The sequence below is a fragment of the Akebia trifoliata genome, chromosome 11, assembly GCF_017979445.1.
Source record: "Akebia trifoliata isolate Shusen 1 chromosome 11, ASM1797944v1, whole genome shotgun sequence".
Classification (NCBI taxonomy): domain Eukaryota; kingdom Viridiplantae; phylum Streptophyta; class Magnoliopsida; order Ranunculales; family Lardizabalaceae; genus Akebia; species Akebia trifoliata.
Window position 1 is genome coordinate 8728534 of NC_141385.1, and position 20477 is coordinate 8749010.

Sequence of the window (20477 nt, forward strand, 5' to 3'; positions counted from 1 at the left end):
TTTTCAAGCAACTCTCCTAGTTAGAAGACACATAGCATTTTGAATTTATTTCACACCCCTACATCTTTGTCAAAATTGGAATAACTCCTTAGAAATGCCATGTGTAATCCAATGGAGAGGGTTTCTTCAAAATTATGAAGCAGTCCATCAAAACTACTCAAAAAAATGATTTATTTTTTACCAAAAATACCATGACATGGTTATTTCCAAGGTGTATTTAATACAGCTTAACGTGTTAACAAAACACAATTTTCAATTATTTACCGCCACGTGTCGTACTTAGCAGTTGTTAGTTACATAAGAACCTACACAGTCCCGCAAACTAACAAGGTCCACTCACTTTCTTCGTGAACATTCTAAATGACCACGTAGTCAACACTGTAATGTATACGTCATCACCATACGGAAAGGAAACACTTGTATCTTACGTGTCTTATTTCAATAATCTCTTTCTTCTCACCTAAGTTCAGTCCCCGCCCTTGGTATTCTTTTTCTCTGACAGTGGTATTTTCGATATTTAAACAATAGATAGGGTTTAACAATTTGACATGCGTCTTTAAATTCAGTTTGAATTCTTTTTCTACGATCACAGAGTGATCATCTGAGAGGGAGGGAGAGAGAGCTGTTAAGTTGTATTTTTAGGGTTTATCTTGGTAGTTGTTTCTTCGATTTAATTTCCGGTTTAAGGCGTTTTTTTGTATTTTTAGGAGGAGAGATGGATGTTTTATTACGTATAAAACTCCCAAAAGAAGACAGATTTTTCCATACAAAACAAGAACTCATCGATTTCTTACGATTGGATTTGGATGCTTTAGGAATAGAGATGGAAGTTTTATCCAAGAAACTCTCAAAAAAAATCAGATTTAGTCCTACGGATGAACAAGTCATTGATATCTTACGAATGAAGAACGAAGGTAAGGAATCCGAAGTAGAAGAAATTCCAGAAATTGATCTCCGCAAATGGGAGCCATCCGAATTGCCCTGTATGAGAAACCCTTTTTTATCAATTAATTTAGGGTTTATTGTTGTTTGAGAAATTTGTTGTTTAGTAATAATAATTAGGGATTCAATTTCTTAGAGAGTTGAATCTTAGATCAAAATGTTTGATTTGTTGTAGGTTTATCAGATACTAGAGATAATGATCTGAAGTGGTACTTCTTTTGTCCCCGTAATCTGAAGTATCCCAAAGGTAGTTGTCGTGATAGGGCTACAGAAGGCGGATATTGGAAAGTTCAAGGACGACCTCGAATAATAAAGTCTGGCAAGACTTTGATTGGTACCAAGACTTCATTGGTATACCACAGAGGACGTGCTCCAAATGGTCAGAAGACCAATTGGATTATTCACGAGTATAGTATCAACAACTCTGCACAGGTGAGATTTTAATCTTTTTTATTATTTATAAAATTCGATTATTTGGATTTTGAATGATAGATGGTGGTACTTGGTAGAGATACATATTTCTATTTGTATAACAAATATATAAATTACAACAACAAACAAATCATTTTTAATCGACTCTGACAAGTCAATATGATGGACGATTCATTTTTGTTAGATATGTTATTAGGGGTCCATCTTATGTGGGACGCACGTGAGTTAGGTTTTGTTTTAAAAGAAAAACAAAACAACCGTATATATATATATTAAAAAAAAAACAGAGAAAGAGAGAGAGAGAGAGCTGCCGTTTTTGGAAGAGAGAATTTGGGTTTTTGTTTTGATCATTTTGTCAGAGATTGGAAGATCTTCTGTGACCTGATCTTGATCAAATTTCAGTATATTGTTCTTGACTACAAGTGCTACGCATCGACTAGTGTCGATAATATATTTTCTTCTTCAGTTGTTCGGTGAGATATTTCTTATTTTTGTTGGAATCCACTTTATATAGTGATGAATTTTTTTTAATCCAAGAATATATATATATTCTTAATGAACTGGTAGCCTCTAGATATCTTTCTAGAGAAGATTGAGTATCCTATTATTATTCATAGTGAAAGTTTTGACTGAACTAGGTCCCGTGGTTTTTTCCTTCTCCTTGGAGGGTTTTCCATGTAAAAAATTGTGGTGTCGTACTTGATTATATTTTTTGCACTATGATTAAGTTATTTTATTGCTATTGACTATTTAATTTATATAAAGTGGGTAGATAAATTCCATTGTGCCTTGTGTTTGGTGTTCACCCCTTATCACAATTGGACATGCTTTGTTAGAAATTAGCGATGTAAAACTTCTTTTTTCAGAATTAAATATAATTGCTTCTTCGAACATGGGTGGGATGGAGACTCAAAAATTATTTTTAATCAATAAAAGATAATCATGGGTGGATTTTGATTAATTTTTATCTTTCTTGCCTAGTGCAGGATTCATTTGTTCTCTGTCACTTATTTGATAAGAATGAGAACACCGAGTATTCAAACGGTGAATCCTCTCTTACTGCAACTAGATCTTCTTCTCTAGAAGGTACATCATCGGACCACGCGATGGTTCAAGAAACTTTGTGGCCAGATGATAAATCAGACCATTCTGATTCTTTAGTAACTGAAGATATACAATGCAACTATAATTATATGGCTTCCCGTGTGGAAAATCATGAAGCCGAAATGACTACTGATGAGGTGAAGAAGAAATTTGATATTTTTGTTTCTATTTTGATCTGAATTTTATTATTTAATGGTAGAAACTCAAAATCTAAAGCTTTCATGTTCTTGCTTCTTCAGGTCAATTTCTCAAATGCGCCAACATTTGAGACGGATCCCAAGATTTATTCTCCATTGCCTTTTGTCATGGAAGGAAATTCTTATTCAGATAACTCTGCCATTGCCTTCAGCAATGGCCTCCAAATCCAAGATTGTATTGATGAGTACAACTCATCTTTCAAACAATTCTTGGATGGTGTTATCATTGTGGATGCCGAAGAGGCACAACAACAGATGAAAGAAAAACCTCCTATAAATAGTGAGGGACTTTTGTCAAGTTCGTTGCCTTGTAACATCCACATCGGGGAACAATATTCTTACCCGAATAACTCCGCCATTGCCTTCAACAATGGCCTCCAAATCCAAGATGCTACTGATGAGTACAACTCATCTGTCAAACAATTCTTGGATGGTGTTATCATTGACTTAGATGTCGATGAAGCGCAACAACAGGTGACAGTAAAACCTCCTATAAATAGTGAGGAACTTCTATCTAGTCCGTTGCCTTATAACACCCACACAGGGGAACAATATTCTTACCCGAATACCTCTGCCATTGCCTTCAACAATGGCCTCCAAATCCAAGATGCTACTGGTGAGCACGACTCATCTTTCAAACAATTCTTGGATGGTCTTATCATTGACTTAGATGTCGAAGAAGCCCTAGAAGAGGTGAAAGTAAAACCTCCTATAAATAGTGAGGAACTTCTATCTAGTCCGTTGCCTTCTAACATCCACACCGGGGAACAATATTTTTACCGGGATACCTTAGATGACTGCGACTCATCTAACTATATATTCTGGACCGATCTTCTCAATGAAATAGACACCCAAATGGAAGAAGAACAGGTGAAAGCAAAACCTGCAACAGATAGTGAGGGACTTTTATTTAGTTCCTCGCCCTGCCCCACACCCTGGGAATCCAATAATTGTTAAAATATAACAATTTGGAAAATATGGATAAAATTTATATTGTGGATAGCATTCATCATATAAATTTATCAAGTATTCAAAATCCCTCCACTCAACCCACAACCTCTCCAATTACTCTGCTATTACCAAATCAAACCCACAACCCTCCACTCGACCCAAAACCTCTCCATATACTCTCTTTGTTACTCTGTTGTTAAAATGTATCATCAAATCAGACCATATCGTCAATAGACTGTGTTGGGTAGATGACAAACACTCATAACCCAAGTTACTTATCTTAATATGAAGTCCTCGTTATGTTGGTTACGTTCTTGTTCATTATATTCGTTGGGATGTGGAGACGGTTGAAGCCTTAAATAATGGAGACTCGCCACTATCATCTACGCCTTATCCCAACTTGAATCTTATTTCACCATTCAATTATATCCTGAGCATTATTATAATGCTTTTGATAATGACTGGTAGGGAAACTCTATAGGTTTTTGGTTGGTGGGAGTGTTCACGGGTGCTGTACATATATGTAAAAGTTCTTGATTTTGTATTAATGGGTGTGAACTTATGTATTTGTGTTTCTATTTAATGGAACTTCGAGTGCCTTATCTGATGGACAAGGTATAAAAGCATTTTTGCAAAGGGAATTTTTTCCTTGTATCCATTGAATGTGCAGGTCTTACAGAATTGGATAGTACCGCAATTGTTGCTTGAAGTTGTTGGGTAAGGGGGAAGAGATCCATGTCCCCTGAACTGGCTTAGATTTCATGATCATCATTGCTCGTGGTGTGTGGACCTTCTTCATTCACATTTTTGGTATTTCTCTTCGATTCAGTTCACGTAGAGAATTACACTTTTTGCAATTTGTTGGGACATTTGGAGTGAGAAGAATACGCAGGTGTACCTTTGGACGATGTTATTGTATCAGTTTAGAGGATTTTTTGGTGTAAAGTTTTTAAAGAGTTTAAGAGTGTCTTCTTTTACGATTTTATGGGCAGATGGGAGTGGGTTTGTACTATCACCTCCTTTGTAGTCCTTGGCTCCTCCTCTGTATTTTCTTTTGTGGCCCTTATCCACTTTTATTATATATATATATATATAGGGTCCCGTTCGCCACCCTTAGTTTTACCACACACTTTAACAAATGCGTTTTGTCTTACATGGGTTAGAAGTTTCGGAATGAGCTGATTTTTGGTGAGGATGATCTCTATGGTGAGGAGATCATCCTCACCAAAAATCAGCTCATTCAAAACTTCTAACCTCATCAAAATTGATTTACAAAAAATGGATGGTCCACGATTTTTCAACGTGTAAACATGGGGCTAAACATTTCGGAATGGGCTGATTTTTGGGGAGGATGATCTTCTAATCATAGAGATCATCCTCACCAAAAATCAACTCATTCCAAAACTTCTAACCCATGTAGGACAAAAAACGTTTGTTAAAGTGTGTGGTAAAACTTAGGGTGCTGAACATTTCCCATATATATATATATATATATATATATATGGGTCCCGTTCGCCACCCTTAGTTTTACCACACACTTTAACAAACGCGTTTTGTCTTACATGGGTTAGAAGTTTCGGAATGAGCTGATTTTTGGTGAGGATGATCTCTATGGTGAGGAGATCATCCTCACCAAAAATCAGCTCATTCCAAAACTTCTAACCCCATCAAAATTGATTTACAAAAAATGGACGATCCACGATTTTTCAACGTGTAAACATGGGGCTAAACATTTCGGAATGGGCTGATTTTTGGGGAGATGATCTTCTAATCATAGAGACCATCCTCACCAAAAATCAGCTCATTCCAAAACTTCTAACCCATGTAGGATAAAAAACGTTTGTTAAAGTGTGTGGTAAAACTTAGGGTGCTGAACATTTCCCTATATATATATATATATATATATATATATATATAGTCTTCCATTTACACATTTAAAAAAAAAAAAAAAAAGCAAGTAAAAGATATTCTGAAATCATTTTCAAGGAGTTTTATTACAGGAATTGCGTGGAGAATGGCATGGCTGGTTTGTTAGAATGCCTAAATCCATGTGCTTGCTATCTCTTGGAGAAACAAAAATCCGTTACGTTCTCGAGGTGGGTACTAAACATAATAAATGTGCATCAGGAATGAATTAATATTTAACAAGAATGCGTTTAGATTTGGAGATTGAAGTCAGATTTATTTAAGTTGTCGTTTAATCGAGGTTGTATAATCCACAAGAAATTTAGGTGGTGTTTGATTCAGCTTCAAAACGCAGATTTGTGATGCGTTTCACGTTTGATTCAGCTTCGAAAATCTGCGTTTCGAAGTTTTTAACACAGATTTGTGATTTTAACCGCAATTTTGAAAAGTTCTATAAAGCCTTTTTTTTTTTTTTGTTTTGTGTTTGCGGGAGACGCAATCACCAAAAAAGGAAAAAAACTGAAATGCCCTTGTTCTCATCGTCTCTTTGTCTCTTCTTCTCCTCTATCGACAGAACAGATCTCTCTCTCTCTCTCTCTCTCAGAGTCGACTCAGGCAACAAAGAAGAAGAAATGAGTTCGTCTTCTATAGTTCATGAACTACAGTACGAGCTGAAGACCAAAGCCAACAACCTCAGCAAACTCCAAAAAGGTTCATCTCTTTAAACTTCTCCTCATTATATACAATTCTTCCTTTGCGCTCATGAAACCACTCTTCCTCTGCGCTCCCACATAGATTCTCTCTCTCTCTTGAACAGAGAAAGCGAGCGGTGGACTCTCCTCCATTTCTCTCCAATCGTCGTTCGAGAAATAATAAAAAAAAGGTGGGAAGATTTCGGATTTTTGATGAAATTTTGGATTCTTGTTCTATATTGTGTTTTTTTTTTTTTTGGGGGGGGGGGGGGGTGGTTTGGGTTTTGATGATCAAATCGATTGATTCTTGCAAAATTAAAATTTTTATTGATGGAGATTTAGTTTAGATTAAATGAAAGATTTATTACGAGTTTCTAATATCTATAAAAAAATTTCCTTTTTAGGTATTTATGAGAGAAATTCTTTAGAATCTGAAATTAGGGTCAGAATTGACGCTCGTGGTTGAATTTCATGATTGGTTAGGCAAGAAATGATCTATTGTTGAATTTTGACTAGCCGTTTAGGTTGATTGAGATTGTGTTATGTTGTTATGGAGATTTTGAGAATTTTAAGTCAAGAAATTTGAGTGAACGATTAAACATCTAACTTGTGATGGTGATAAATTGTCCTCTTTTTTATTTTTTTGTTGATAATTTATAATATTTATACATTGAAGTCACACATCATTCTTTTTTATACTCAAAAGGAAATATACCCAATTCCAATGCCATTGTGTGATTGAATTGATGCAAATCAAGGAAACCCAAAATGAAATATTTCATGAACAATTTGATGGAAGCTTGATGAGAATCAAAATGGTACTCAAAAGCAAGGTTTAAAATCTCCTTTCAATCAAGAGAAAATTTGATATTGTATCGACCAACACAGTGATATTTTCCGAAACATTCTGATACAATCCAATAAATTCTGAAATATTCCCAAACATTCAATGATTTAGGTTTAATGTTTCATGTCGGCTTTTGATATGTTGAACCATGCCAGAAGCATGCATCACTATCTTACCAATAATTGGAAAGAATAAATGATCAATAATCAGAAAAAAAAAAAAAAAAAAAAACATAGTATTTTTCCTATCAAAAGATAAAGATTTTTTTTTTTTTTTAATTAAGAGTAATTTTTTCAAAGTAATTCTTGAATAACTTTTACCATTCAATGTCTTTTACGGAGCTAAATCTGTTCAAGATGTTTAAGATGTTGCTTTTTAGCATTCCCATATTAAATTTTTGGGTTTTGATTTTGATATATATGGACTAAACTAAAGTGAGTAAATTTATTTTTTCTTTTTGTATTTTAGATTTTCTTTATTATAGTACAAGTTTTCTAATGTATGTGATATATTTTATTTGTTGTATGTGGGAATAGGTTTCATTACCTATAGTTTGGATTTATCCAACAAGAATCATTTTCATGTCTTCTGCTTTCTCACCTCGGTGGAATGGGGAGGCAGGCGACTTCTTTTCTTCTTCGGGTAAATTGTAAATTTCTCGCTACAACTTCTTTGAAGCATTCGGAGTATTAATGTCTATGTTATGAGTGCGGTTTTGAAAGCCCATTCTCATTGGTTCACGTGTATTGAAGGCATCTCAATGTTAGTAATATATAAGTATTTTTGTTAATTCAGTTGCCCTTCTATACATGTGGGCCAATGAGAATGTGGGATCTCTTAGGGGTCTCCAAAAACAAACTCCTACGTTATAGTTTCTTTCCCTATTTTTGTTTTAGATACAGTCAGAGTTATTCAAACATCAGAACAAATGTAGTATTTCTCCATAAATGAGTTCCTAGTGAAAAGACCCTTGAGGTAGAGTTGAATTGAGAAATATGCTAGCACATAGAATTTGATGAAAATGATTCTTAGTGAGTTGGCAAATGACAAGAGTAGCAGTTGTGGACTACTGTGTTTGCACGAGCATCCGCAATAGTGTTTGCCTCCCTCCATCTGTGAAAATAAATTTTTTTGAAGCAATTACAACCATTTCATTTTTTATCTCTAAAGGGATTGTCATTCTTCGAAAAAAAAAATTGGGATTTAAAGTTCCCATCCAAAGTGCATTATTTGCTTGAGTTGCTTCTTTGGATTTGCCAAGGAAATGTGGGGTTCTTTCCTCTCATAGTTTGAGATAAGTTGGATTATGCCAAGGTTAGTTATGGATATGTTTCAAAGTTGGTACACCTTTGTTTTGTCTTCTAGAAACCGATTACTTTGGAAGTGGTTTCCATTTGCGGTTTGTTGTGATATAGTCAATATGGAATGTGTAATCAACTAAAAAAAAAAAATTTATAAATCGAATCGAATGTTATCGGGTATTCGACAATCTAATTTATAAATTTATAAATATTTTTTTATAAATCGAATATTATCAGATATTCAACAATCTAATTTATAAATTTATAAATTTTTTTTATAAATCAAATATTATCGGGTATTCGATAATCTAATTTATAAATTTATAATTTTTTTTTTAAAATCGAACTGAATATAAATTTAATGTACTTATATATTTATAAGGGTATTCTGGTATTTGTTTTTTTATGCATTATAGGTGTATTATCAACATTGCATATTATGCAGGTATTTTTTTTATCAGAAAATTTTCATATGTCCATTTTTAAGAGGAGATGTTGCCGAAATTTTTATAGAATTATTAATATTTTTATAAAATTATAAAATTTTTAAAATTAAAATAATTATTTTTATAAATTTTTAATATAAATTTATTATATTTATATATATTTAATGTAATTATATATTTATAAGAGTATTCTGATAATTTTTGATACATTCTGGATGCATTATCAACTTTAAGGGTATTCTGATCATTTTATCTTAATACAGCAAATTCCAGAAGCTGTATCAAATAATAATTACCAGATTCTGGTAAATAGCACAATACTTTTACAAAATTCTATCAAACAAACTTTTCAGTGTTTTAACTTCTGACTGCAAATTCTGTAGTTTCTTATAGTAGAATTTGACAGCAAATTCTGGCAACTGAATCAAACAGGACCATAACAAACGAAGCTCAATTGAAGAAATGACAATTAGCGAGGGAAAGAGTGGTAACTTGGGTCAGTTAGTGTGTCAGAAAGAATAATCTTTGAGGGGTTGTATCTTGAGAAAATCACTTAATTGAGATTGTAAGAAATAAGCTTTAAAAATAGTCAAAGAAGAATGATAGGAGGGGGATTTTTGATTGATCTATGAGATTTTTTAACTTAAGAATCATATTTTTTTTTACAGGTACCACATCATATTCTTTGATAGATACCACATGGATCGAGGAGAAGATCCAGTTATAGTAAATTATAACACATGCATTAGTGATCTTGAAGTGTGCGAAAGTTAAAAGTAAAAAATAAAAAATCAATTGTACAGAGGTTATTTAAGATAAGGATTTTAACGAATTGGTTTCAAAAGCCCAATGAACATATTCGACATTTGAGAGTAATCAAAATTTGTCAAAATTGGATTAGACTATTCTCTTGTTCTCTCTAATTTATAATTTTTGTTATTGATTGGTGGGGGTAAAAAATGAATTTGTTGATATAATAATAGTCCATCGATTGCAACTTGTCAAATTCATTTTCCATCTATAGAGCTCTTGAATGAAATAAGACTGTTACATGACACGTTTTCCCCAACTTGCTCACTTATGGCACATGAGTCTTTTCTTCAACCCCACATCATTGACCCATTTGCGATTCATAAGGAAAAAGGGTACGGAAGACATAAAAGTACGTGGGAGTGGGCTAGGGTTTGTTGGGGAGCGAGAGAACTTGGGGAGGAAGCTTACATTATTTTTTATAATCCAATTATTTTTGGTAAGAGAATATCTTATATTGTTGTTGTTTTGTTAATTAAAGTTAAGAATAATGTTGAAGTGCCCTCAAGATTGGACCTCACATCGCAAACTCAGATGTAAAAGTGTATGGGAACCATAGATGCTTTCCTTGAGATACGAGTGAAAAAATATTTATGATTCCTATCCACTTTCACGTCAAGAAGTGCGATATGATATGAGGTCTACGTTTGACAAAAATTAAAGATGCTCCCACTTCTATATTTAAACATGTCATTATTAATGTAATTTTGGTCACAAAAAAAAAAAGTATGATCCAACTCCCCCTATACCTATACATTATTAGTTTTATATAATCATGTAAAAGTCCTTTTTATTATCTATAAAATTTAAAATCCCCTTAGTTAATAATTCAACTTGCAAAAGGGCCTTACAATATACAAGATGATACAAATTAAATATTTATTTAAAAGTTTAAAAAATATTTTTTAAAATAATTATAAAAGAAAATTTTACATAAATCCTAAATTTTTTTTTAATACATGTGCATTTGTCCATGGAAAATAAAGTAGTAGAGATAGTGAAAGCATTATCACATTGTCTCCATCAGAAAAGCTAGTGCGAATAAATTTGGACTAGAAATTCTTCCTCATAGCGTAATTTGAAGTGCGAGTCGCTGTAATGATTTAAAGAGAGAAGATTCTTCTTTATTAAAAAAAAGAATTATTGTTTTTAGTATACTATAGCAAGGTTATGAGACTTGGGGACTAAGCTTCAAGAATATGTAAAACTTTTGCGATCTTAATTCATATTGTACTACAAGAAAAAAAATTAATAGAGGAAAAACAATAAAATTGAAAAGATATTGTTGAAAAGGAAAATGCTAAACTAACTTCCTTCAACATTGCACTGACGTGGCAATTTTCAGAGAATCATAGATTTTTCTCTCGTATTTTGATGAAAATCTATGATATTTTCAATACTCTCACGCCACCATAGTGCTAAGTGCAATGTCAAATAACCAATCCAAAGACTAAATGATTTTTAAAATTTAAGTAGTGATCAGGGAGATCATATTTAAATTATTTTTGTTAATAAAATTTTTGGGACAGAAGAGATACATATAAAAAAACACTTTCCTACTAACTTAGTGAGATTTTAAGTCTTATGTAAGGTAGCTTTATTAAAATAGATTACCATATTGGCAATTTAACACCAATATTTTGGACTTCTTCCAAGGTTTAGAAAATGAATGGTTACCGAACTTCCACCGGAACTCCTAAATTTAAAATTAAATTTCAAGGGTGAAAAATATATATATATATTTTAAATTTTATTATTTTAAAGTTCATAGAATCTTGCCATCTTCAGCCTTGGAGCATCAGATCATGTTTTCTGATGCCACAAGGTGAGCCCAAGGATCCTTAGTAAGGTTGATAGGATGGATACATATGTGCTAATAAAGTACAATTTTATATTAAATAATAAAATTTTAATTTTTAAAATATATTTAGAGAGATTACCAGACAGACCAAACTGTTGCATTTTTTTACAAAAAATCCTTCGGACTTAAGAACTTTCCTCTATGATGTTTGTTGTAACCCAAACCTGAGTGCATTTTAATTACATTAATTTGTAGCTCCAAAAACATGATATAATGCCACCGCATTATAAAAGATAAAATTCAAAGAATTTTGAATATTTTTTTGAATAAAATAAAGTGAGTTAATTTTCATTATTGAATGTTAATTTTAAATTTGAAAGTCCGGTAACCATCCTTTTTCAACACTGTTGATCAAGTTCAAAAAAGTCTTTTTTTTTTTTTTGTTTTTTTTTTTTATCTTGAATCTGAGTTTTTCCATATAATCTAAAATTTTGTGGTGCTGGATTGCCGATTCGATAATATGTGGGCCCAACAACTCTTAATAAGATTGAAAATCTTACTTTAGTCATGTTAGCAAATTTGTTAAGTTTTTGTAATAAATTTGTCACAGTTAGGTCTATCCGGTAAATCTCTCATATATTTTTTTTTGCTGCCACGTGTCTTATTTATCACTTGTTAGTTACATAGGAAACTATAACTAACAAAGGTCTTCGAGAACATTCATCCAACTCGTCATGTAGTCAACATTGTAAATTTTTAATGTATACTGTTTACATCATCAAAAAAATACGGAAGGAAAACATATGCGTCTCACGTGGCTCATTTTCATTCGTCGATTATCATTCTTTCCTACTAAGTCTCTGCCATCTCATAATTGCCCCTGGTATTTCTCTTATATTACATTACTCACTCAAAGTGGCATTTTCGATATTTATCGAACAAAAAAGGTTTAATTATTTGATACGAGTATTCAAATTCTGTTTAAAGTCGTTCTCTGATGTCTATAGAGTGATCATCCTATTTCCTTACAAGACATTTTGTGTTGTTTTGGGAGGGGAGATGGAAATTCTACCTACTGATCTGCCCAAAGGATACAGATTTAGGCCTAGGGACGACGAACTCATCGATTTCTTAGAATTGAAGAACGAAGATGATGAAATCAAATTCAAATTGATTCCAGAAGTTGATCTATGCAAACATGAACCATCTGAATTGCCTGGTAAGAGAAACCCTTTTTTTATTTTTATTTTTCCTCTATCAATTTATTCAGGATTTACTGGTTTACTGTTCTTTGAAGTTATTTGTAGTAATTAGGAGTTGGATATAGTGTTCAATTTCTTTGGGAGTTGAAATTTGAGATCAAATGTTTGATTTATTTTAGGTTTGTCAGAGCTTAAGAATGATGATCTGGAGTGGTACTTCTTTTGGCGCCTTAAAAAAAAGTACCCAACAAGTCTTCGTTCTAATAGACCAATCAAAGGAGGTCGTTTTATATCTGATAGAGCAACCAAAGGAGGGTTTTGGAAAGTACAGGGAAAACATCGACAAATAAGGTCTCGCTCATCTGGAAAGAAGTTGATCGGTACCAAAACGACATTGGTTTTCCATAGAGGGCGTGCTCAAAAGGGTCATAAGAGTCAGAGCACCAACTGGGTTATGCACGAGTACCGCGCTACGAGCTCTGAGCAGGTGAGATTTCAACTTTTTTTTCGTATAAAATTTTGATTATTTGGGTTTGAATATAATTCTGTTATTCTTTTTAACCTAGAAATGATAGATGGTGGTAGTTAATGATTTTCTTTTTTTTTTTTTTTGAGAAATTTACCAGAAGAGAAATCTCCAAATTCTGTTATTCTTTGATGATTTTGTATGGATTTGGGTGCTCTTAGCAACAGTTGGGGTGACAATATAATCTCTCTTTATAAAATAAGGTGGATTATAAGATGGGTAGCTATGAAATGAGATCATATTTCTATTTAGATAAGAAATATATAAATTACAAAAATAAAATAAAAAATCATTGACAGTTCAATGTGTTGGACAGATTCAGTTTTGTTAGAAATATAATTTCATTTCAACAAAGTATAAGGGTATTGTGGAGGATATTTCTCGAGCAAGCGACACGTGGCAATCTCGTGGAATTTTTGCCGAAGAATCGAACTGTGTGATAACTTAACCGATCGCCCAACCTACTATTATGCCGGTCTGCCAGGTTTCAAAGGTGTGGAGCTCGGAGCAAATCCCGCGAAGTAGGCAATATGTAATTGCCTTCACGAAAATCAAGGCAAATCCCTAAGAAGGCATAACCACTCAGACGAGAATCATGGAGAAAATCCAAGAAAATCTAAGGGCAGAAACCCCTATAAATACAAGGATGCATCACACCACAAAGGTACACAATTCCCTCTCTGAAAATACTCTACACAAATTGTGCTAGATTCTAACTTGGGCGTCGGAGTGGTTTTATTATAGGCCCTCCCATGAGCACAGAAAAAGGAGAGTATTTATCTCAGTGAGGATCAACGAGGTAGAACAAAATTTTGCATCTACAGGAATCACTTGGCAATGTGTCTTGTTTAAATTTCTAAGATTTATAAATGACTTTTTCCTATGTGTTGTATGACTTGTTTTTTGAGATTGTTGGTGTGTCACACTATATTGGTACCAAAATCTGTCGTAATATTTGTTATTTTTTCTTGGATTTAGTTGTAGTATTTAGAAATATATATTTATTGGGCCAGAATTTCTTGCTTTGTGCAGGATGCGCTTGTTATTTGTCGCGTATTTGATAAGAGTGAGAACACCGAGTATTCAAACGGTGAAGATAGAACACCGATATACTCCTCTCCTACTGCAACTACTTCTTCTTCTCCTGAAGTTACACCATCAAACCACGCTATGGTTCAAGCAACTTCGTGGTCTGATGATGAATTAGACAATATGAGGTCTAATGCTTTAGTACCTGAAGAGAGACAGTGCAATAATAATATAGCTTCTCATGTAGAAGTTCAGGAAGCCGAAGTGATTAATAAAGAGGTGAAGAGAAAATTTGATATTTCAGTTTCTACTTTCATCTGGATTCTATAATGTGTAGAAATTCAATATTTACATGAACTCAAAAACTAAAGCTTTCTTGCTCTTGCTTTTGCTTCTTCAGGTCAATTTCTCAAATGAACCAATACTTGAGAAATCGGATTCCGAGATTTTCTCTTCTGATGACTATACCATTGCAGAAGGCAATGGCTGCCAATCCCAGAATGCTACTGATGAGTTCTCATCTCTGAGTAATTTCTGGGATTTTCCCTCACCCTCCTCTTATTCGTTGGATACGATCCTACCACCCCAAAAATACTACTAATTGTTTAAATAAAACAATTAGGAAAATAGGGGAAAATTTTAACAAAATGAAAGTCTTAAAAAATTTATATTGTGGACAGCTTTCACTATATAAATTTATCCAAGTATTTGCAAAATCCATCCACTCAGCCTTTGACCTCTCCAATTACTCTGTTATCATCAAATTCTCTATCCAATAACCTAAACTATATCTATTCGAATTTCCTAAAGACAATCTCCAATACTCAAATCCCCTTCCATTTTCTTGAGTGTTCTCTAAACCCCACCCAAATATCTACCTTTGAAAACCATTCCAATGCTTCTGAGCATCTTGGAACACCTTTCCAATTATCATCCACTCTCTAAAGACACTTCTTTTTTATTTAGTGGGTAATATGGTTTCGATCCCTTGATCTCAAAGTTGCATTATATCAAGTCCTGCAACTTATCCATGGGTTAAAACTAGAAATCCCAAATGAGGAGTACAAACCTCTGCACTCCGCATTCAATAGTGGATCTATTCAGCAACTGATCCCTACCCTTTTCACTAAACCCAACAAGAGATACAGAAATATCTCAATTTCACAGGCTTACACCAAATTTGGTTAAAGTGGCCTTAAATCTCAAAATATCCTAAACAAAGAGATAGAAATATCTCATTTAGGATTATTTTAAAGTCTTACCTCTCTCTCTCCAATCTTTTTCATCTTTAAGTTCTCTGCTTTTTTATGATCGGCGATGAGCATTAGTTTAATCTCATCGAATCGTTTTCTCATATTTCAACTCCCTCGTTTATCATCATCAACGAGAAGGACGAATATAATATCATCGGATCAGACAGTATCATCAATGGGCTGTGTTGGGCTGATGACAAACACTCATCACCCAAGTTTCTTATCTCATTATACAGTCCTTGTTGCACTGGTTATGTTCCTGTTTATTATGTTCATCAGGACGTGGAGATGCTTGAAGTCTTGAATGACGGAGACTCATCACTATCATCTACGCCTTATACCAACATGAATCCTATTTCGCCACTCAAGTCTATATTGAGCATTAATATACTGCTTATAATTAATGCTTTTGATAATGACGGGTAGGCAAACTACATAGGTTTTTGGTTGGTGGGAGTGTTTAGAGGTGCTGTACATATATGTAAAAATTCTGGATTTTGTATTAATGTGTGTGTACTTATGTATTTGTGTTTCTATGTAATGGAATTTTATGTGCCTTTTATTATGGTATAAAGAGCATTTCTGCAAAAGAAATTTTTTGGAGTATAAATAATAGAGATGGGTCCCATTCAACACCCTACACTTTACCCTACGTGATTTGTCCTACATAGGTTAGAAGTGTTGGAATAAGCTGATTTTTGGTGAGGATGATCTCTATGATGAGGAGATCATCCTCACCAAAAATTAGCCCATTACAAAACTTCTAACCACATAAAAAATGATTTACAAAAAATGGATGATCCACAATTTTTCAACTTGTAAAAATGGGGTTAGAAATTTTGGAATGGGCTGATTTTTTGTGAGGAGGATCTTCTAACCGTAGAGATCATCCTCACCAAAAATCAGCCCATTCCAAAACTTTTAACCCATGTAGGACGAAACACGTTTGGTAAAGTGTAGGGTGTATGGTAAAGTGTAGGGTGTAGCACATGTCCCAATAGAAATATAACCAAAAGCCTTATCACATTCACGTCCATCCATTTTAGAGCTACCCACTAAAAGCAAGTGTGGATGAATTCGTCTACCTTTGGAAGATTCGTCCTCAGAGCATAGCTTAAAGTGGGGTGATTGTAACGAATTAAGGAGATAAGATTCTTATCGAAAAATTGTGAGATTAGATTCTTCGTTGAAAAATAGTATTTAGAATTTAGAGGAAGATTGCATAATGAAGACCACAAACTTTGGAACTAAGCTTCAAGAACATGTTAAAATTTTGGTGAATCCACATTGCACTTCTTCTATAAAGTTAGGTTTGGTTTGAATTATAAAATTCATTTAAACTAAATTTTTTTATTAAAATATATATATATATAATATATATATATATATATATATATATGGGTCCTGTTCAACACCCTACGCTTTACCCTATACTTTACCCTACGTGTTTTGGCCTACATGGGTTAGAAGTTTTGGAATAAGTTGATTTTTTGTGAGGATGATCTCTATTTTAGAATAGGCTGATTTTTTATGGTGAAGAGATCATCCTCACCAAAAATCAGTCCATTCCAAAACTTCTAACCCCATCAAAAATGATTTACAAAAAATGGACAGTCCACGATTTTTCAACTCGTAAACATGGGGCTAGAAATTTCGGAATTAACTGATTTTTGGTGAAGAAGATCTTTTAACTGTAGAGATCATCCTCACCAAAAATCAGCCCATTCCAAAACTTCTAAGCCATGTAGGACAAAACATGTTGGGCAAATTGTTGGGTAAATGGTAGGGTGTTGAACATTTCCTATATATATATATATATATATATATATATATATATATATATATATATATATATATATGTAGGGAAATGTTCGGCACCAAACATTTTGGCAAAATATTTTTCAAAACATGGGTTAGAAGTTTTGGAATTGGCTGATGTTTGGTGAGGATGATCTCTACGATGAGGAGATCATCATCACCAAAAATTAGCCCATTCCAAAACTTCTAACCCCATCAAAAATGATTTACAAAAAATGGACGGTCCACGATTTTTCAACTTGTAAACATGGGGCTAGAAGTTTTGGAATGGGCTGATTTTTGGTGAGGATGATCTTCTCACCGTAGAGATCATCCTCACCAAAAATCAGCCCATTCCAAAACTTCTAACCCATGTAGGACAAAAATGATTGGCTAAAATGTTTGGTGATGAACGGGACCCCATATATATATATAGGGACGGATCAAGGGACATATGAAAAAACATATGTAAAAACAATGTAACATTAATAATTTTCAAAATATGAGTTAGAAATTTCGGACTGAGCTGAAGTTTTGTGAGAATGATCTCTATGATGGGAAGATTATTTGAGAAAAAAAAAAAATTAGTTCAATCTGAAATTTCTAACCTCATTAAAAGTGATTTAGAATGTGGATTGTCAATTTTTTGCCAATAATTGTAAATCACTTATGATGGATTTAGAAGTTTCAGATTGAGCTGATTTTTTGTGAGGATGATCATCTCATCATAGTGATCATCCTCGCAAAAAATCAACTCAATCCAAGACCTCTAACCCATATTTTGAAAAACCATTGTTTTTACATGTGCCATGAACCTCCCCAATATATATATATATATATATTATATATATATATATATATATATATATATATATATATATGTAGGGAAATGTTCGGCACCAAACATTTTGGCAAAATATTTTTCAAAACATGGGTTAGAAGTTTTGGAATTGGCTGATGTTTGGTGAGGATGATCTCTACGATGAGGAGATCATCATCACCAAAAATTAGCCCATTCCAAAACTTCTAACCCCATCAAAAATGATTTACAAAAAATGGACGGTCCACGATTTTTCAACTTGTAAACATGGGGCTAGAAGTTTTGGAATGGGCTGATTTTTGGTGAGGATGATCTTCTCACCGTAGAGATCATCCTCACCAAAAATCAGCCCATTCCAAAACTTCTAACCCATGTAGGACAAAAATGATTGGCTAAAATGTTTGGTGATGAACGGGACCCCATATATATATATAGGGACGGATCAAGGGACATATGAAAAAACATATGTAAAAACAATGTAACATTAATAAATTTTCAAAATATGAGTTAGAAATTTCGGACTGAGCTGAAGTTTTGTGAGAATGATCTCTATGATGGGAAGATTATTTGAGAAAAACAAAAAAATTAGTTCAATCTGAAATTTCTAACCTCATTAAAAGTGATTTAGAATGTGGATTGTCAATTTTTTGCCAATAATTTGTAAATCACTTATGATGGATTTAGAAGTTTCAGATTGAGCTGATTTTTTGTGAGGATGATCATCTCATCATAGTGATCATCCTCGCAAAAAATCAACTCAATCCAAGACCTCTAACCCATATTTTGAAAAACCATTGTTTTTACATGTGCCATGAACCTCCCCAATATATATATATATATATATATATATATATATTATATATATATATATATATATATATATATATATATATATATATATATATATTTATGTGTGGGTAGCATTCTATTGACAAAATCCTAGATAATATTCTAGACAAAGTTGATCTTATATAACTAAAAAATTTTGGAATTTACAGAATTTTTTGTGAGGATGATCTCTATAATCAGTAGATCATTCTCACAAAAAATCACCCAATTCTGAAACTTCTAACCCCATGAAAAGTGGTTACAAACTAATGGTAAAAATTAATGGTTCACGATTCTTCATCTTATAAATTAGGGTTAGAAATTTTAGAAATAACTGATTTTTTGAGATGATGATTTTCTCATCATAGAGATCATCCTCACAAAAAATCAACCCATTCTAAAATTTTTAACCCATATAAAATAAAATGCTAAAAAATTCAAGTGGAACCGATCCGAACCAAACTAACTTTAATTCGATTTGGATTGATTTGATTCTAATGGAATTTGATTCAATTTTGATTTTTATTTAGTGGAACAGACCTATGTTAGCTCGATTACAAGTTAATCTGAACCAAATTGCACCCTTATTAACTACACTTAGAAAAAGAGCATTTGGGGTTATTTTAGTTAAAAATAATAATTTTGAAGGATAATTTTGATATAAAAAATAAATTACAAGCTGTAGTGAATACATTTTAAGGTGACCCTAACAAAATTCATAATTATATACTTAACATGTATTTCTGGGCTTGGTTAACGTGTGCCCTTAAGGTGCATTAAATACACCTTGTACATATTAATTTAAGGGTATTTTTTTATAAAAAAAATCTTGTTTGGATATTTTTGATAGAAAAATAATGCTTTTGTTATGCATTAAATACACCTCCAACATTTACTTTCCTATAAAAAATATTCTCAATTTTTTATATTATAAAAATACCCTTAAATACTCATTCTTAATATGTATTTAATGCATCTTAAAATTTACCCTAAAGCCACAAGTCAACAAAACCCCTGAATAAATCTTAATAGTGTATTTAATGCATTAAAAAATCTCGAATTTTTTTATAAAAAAAACCTGTTTATAACCACGTGTCGTATAGACATTTTGTTTGGTTACATAGAAATCTACGCAGTCCCGCAAAATTTGGTTACGTAAGAATCTTCGAGAACATTTCATTCAAGTGGCCACGTAGTCAAAACTGTAGTGGGTACGTCATCACAGTACGAAAAGAGAACATATGCGTCTTACGTGGCTCATTCTCATTGTCATAACTACCCCTGGTATTCCCTTATATTATGTTTCTCACCTCATAATGTTATATTCGATATTTATACAACACTAACACTTTCCTTGCTACCTCAATAAGATTTTAAGAGTTACTATCGGTAGTTTTGCTCAAGTGTATTACCGCATTGGCAATCCAACGCTAGTCCTCTAGATTTTAAAGGAAAAAAAACTCATTCAAAAAAATTATTTTAGACTTGATTCATGATTTTGAAAATGGACAGCTATCGAACTTCCATCCATCTCTCTAATTTAAAATTAAAATTCAACGGTAAAAATTAACTTTTTTAGACTTTTATTTTATAA

At 32.8% G+C, this 20477-nt stretch overlaps 2 protein-coding genes across 3 annotated transcripts; both read left to right on the top strand.

The window, feature by feature from the left end:
- Positions 1 to 514: 514 nt before the first annotated feature.
- On the top strand, positions 515 to 4709 carry LOC147390755 (NAC domain-containing protein 91-like). Of its 2 annotated transcripts, none has more exons than XM_086458782.1 (4): positions 515 to 914; positions 1118 to 1374; positions 2361 to 2615; positions 2718 to 4709. In XM_086458782.1, exons 1-4 carry the CDS (start codon positions 716 to 718, stop codon positions 3630 to 3632), a joined length of 1626 nt encoding a protein of 541 aa, XP_086314908.1. In that variant the 5' UTR covers positions 515 to 715; the 3' UTR covers positions 3633 to 4709. The 2 variants fall into 2 exon arrangements, with proteins under 2 accessions (XP_086314908.1, XP_086314907.1); XM_086458781.1 differs by having other exon boundaries at positions 519 to 983.
- A 7480-nt stretch (positions 4710 to 12189) lies between these two features.
- On the top strand, positions 12190 to 16032 carry LOC147390756 (NAC domain-containing protein 14-like). The gene is made up of 4 exons (XM_086417093.1): positions 12190 to 12647; positions 12810 to 13117; positions 14189 to 14464; positions 14586 to 16032. Exons 1-4 carry the CDS (start codon positions 12488 to 12490, stop codon positions 14784 to 14786), a joined length of 945 nt encoding a protein of 314 aa, XP_086273219.1. The 5' UTR covers positions 12190 to 12487; the 3' UTR covers positions 14787 to 16032.
- The last annotated feature ends 4445 nt before the right edge of the window (positions 16033 to 20477 follow it).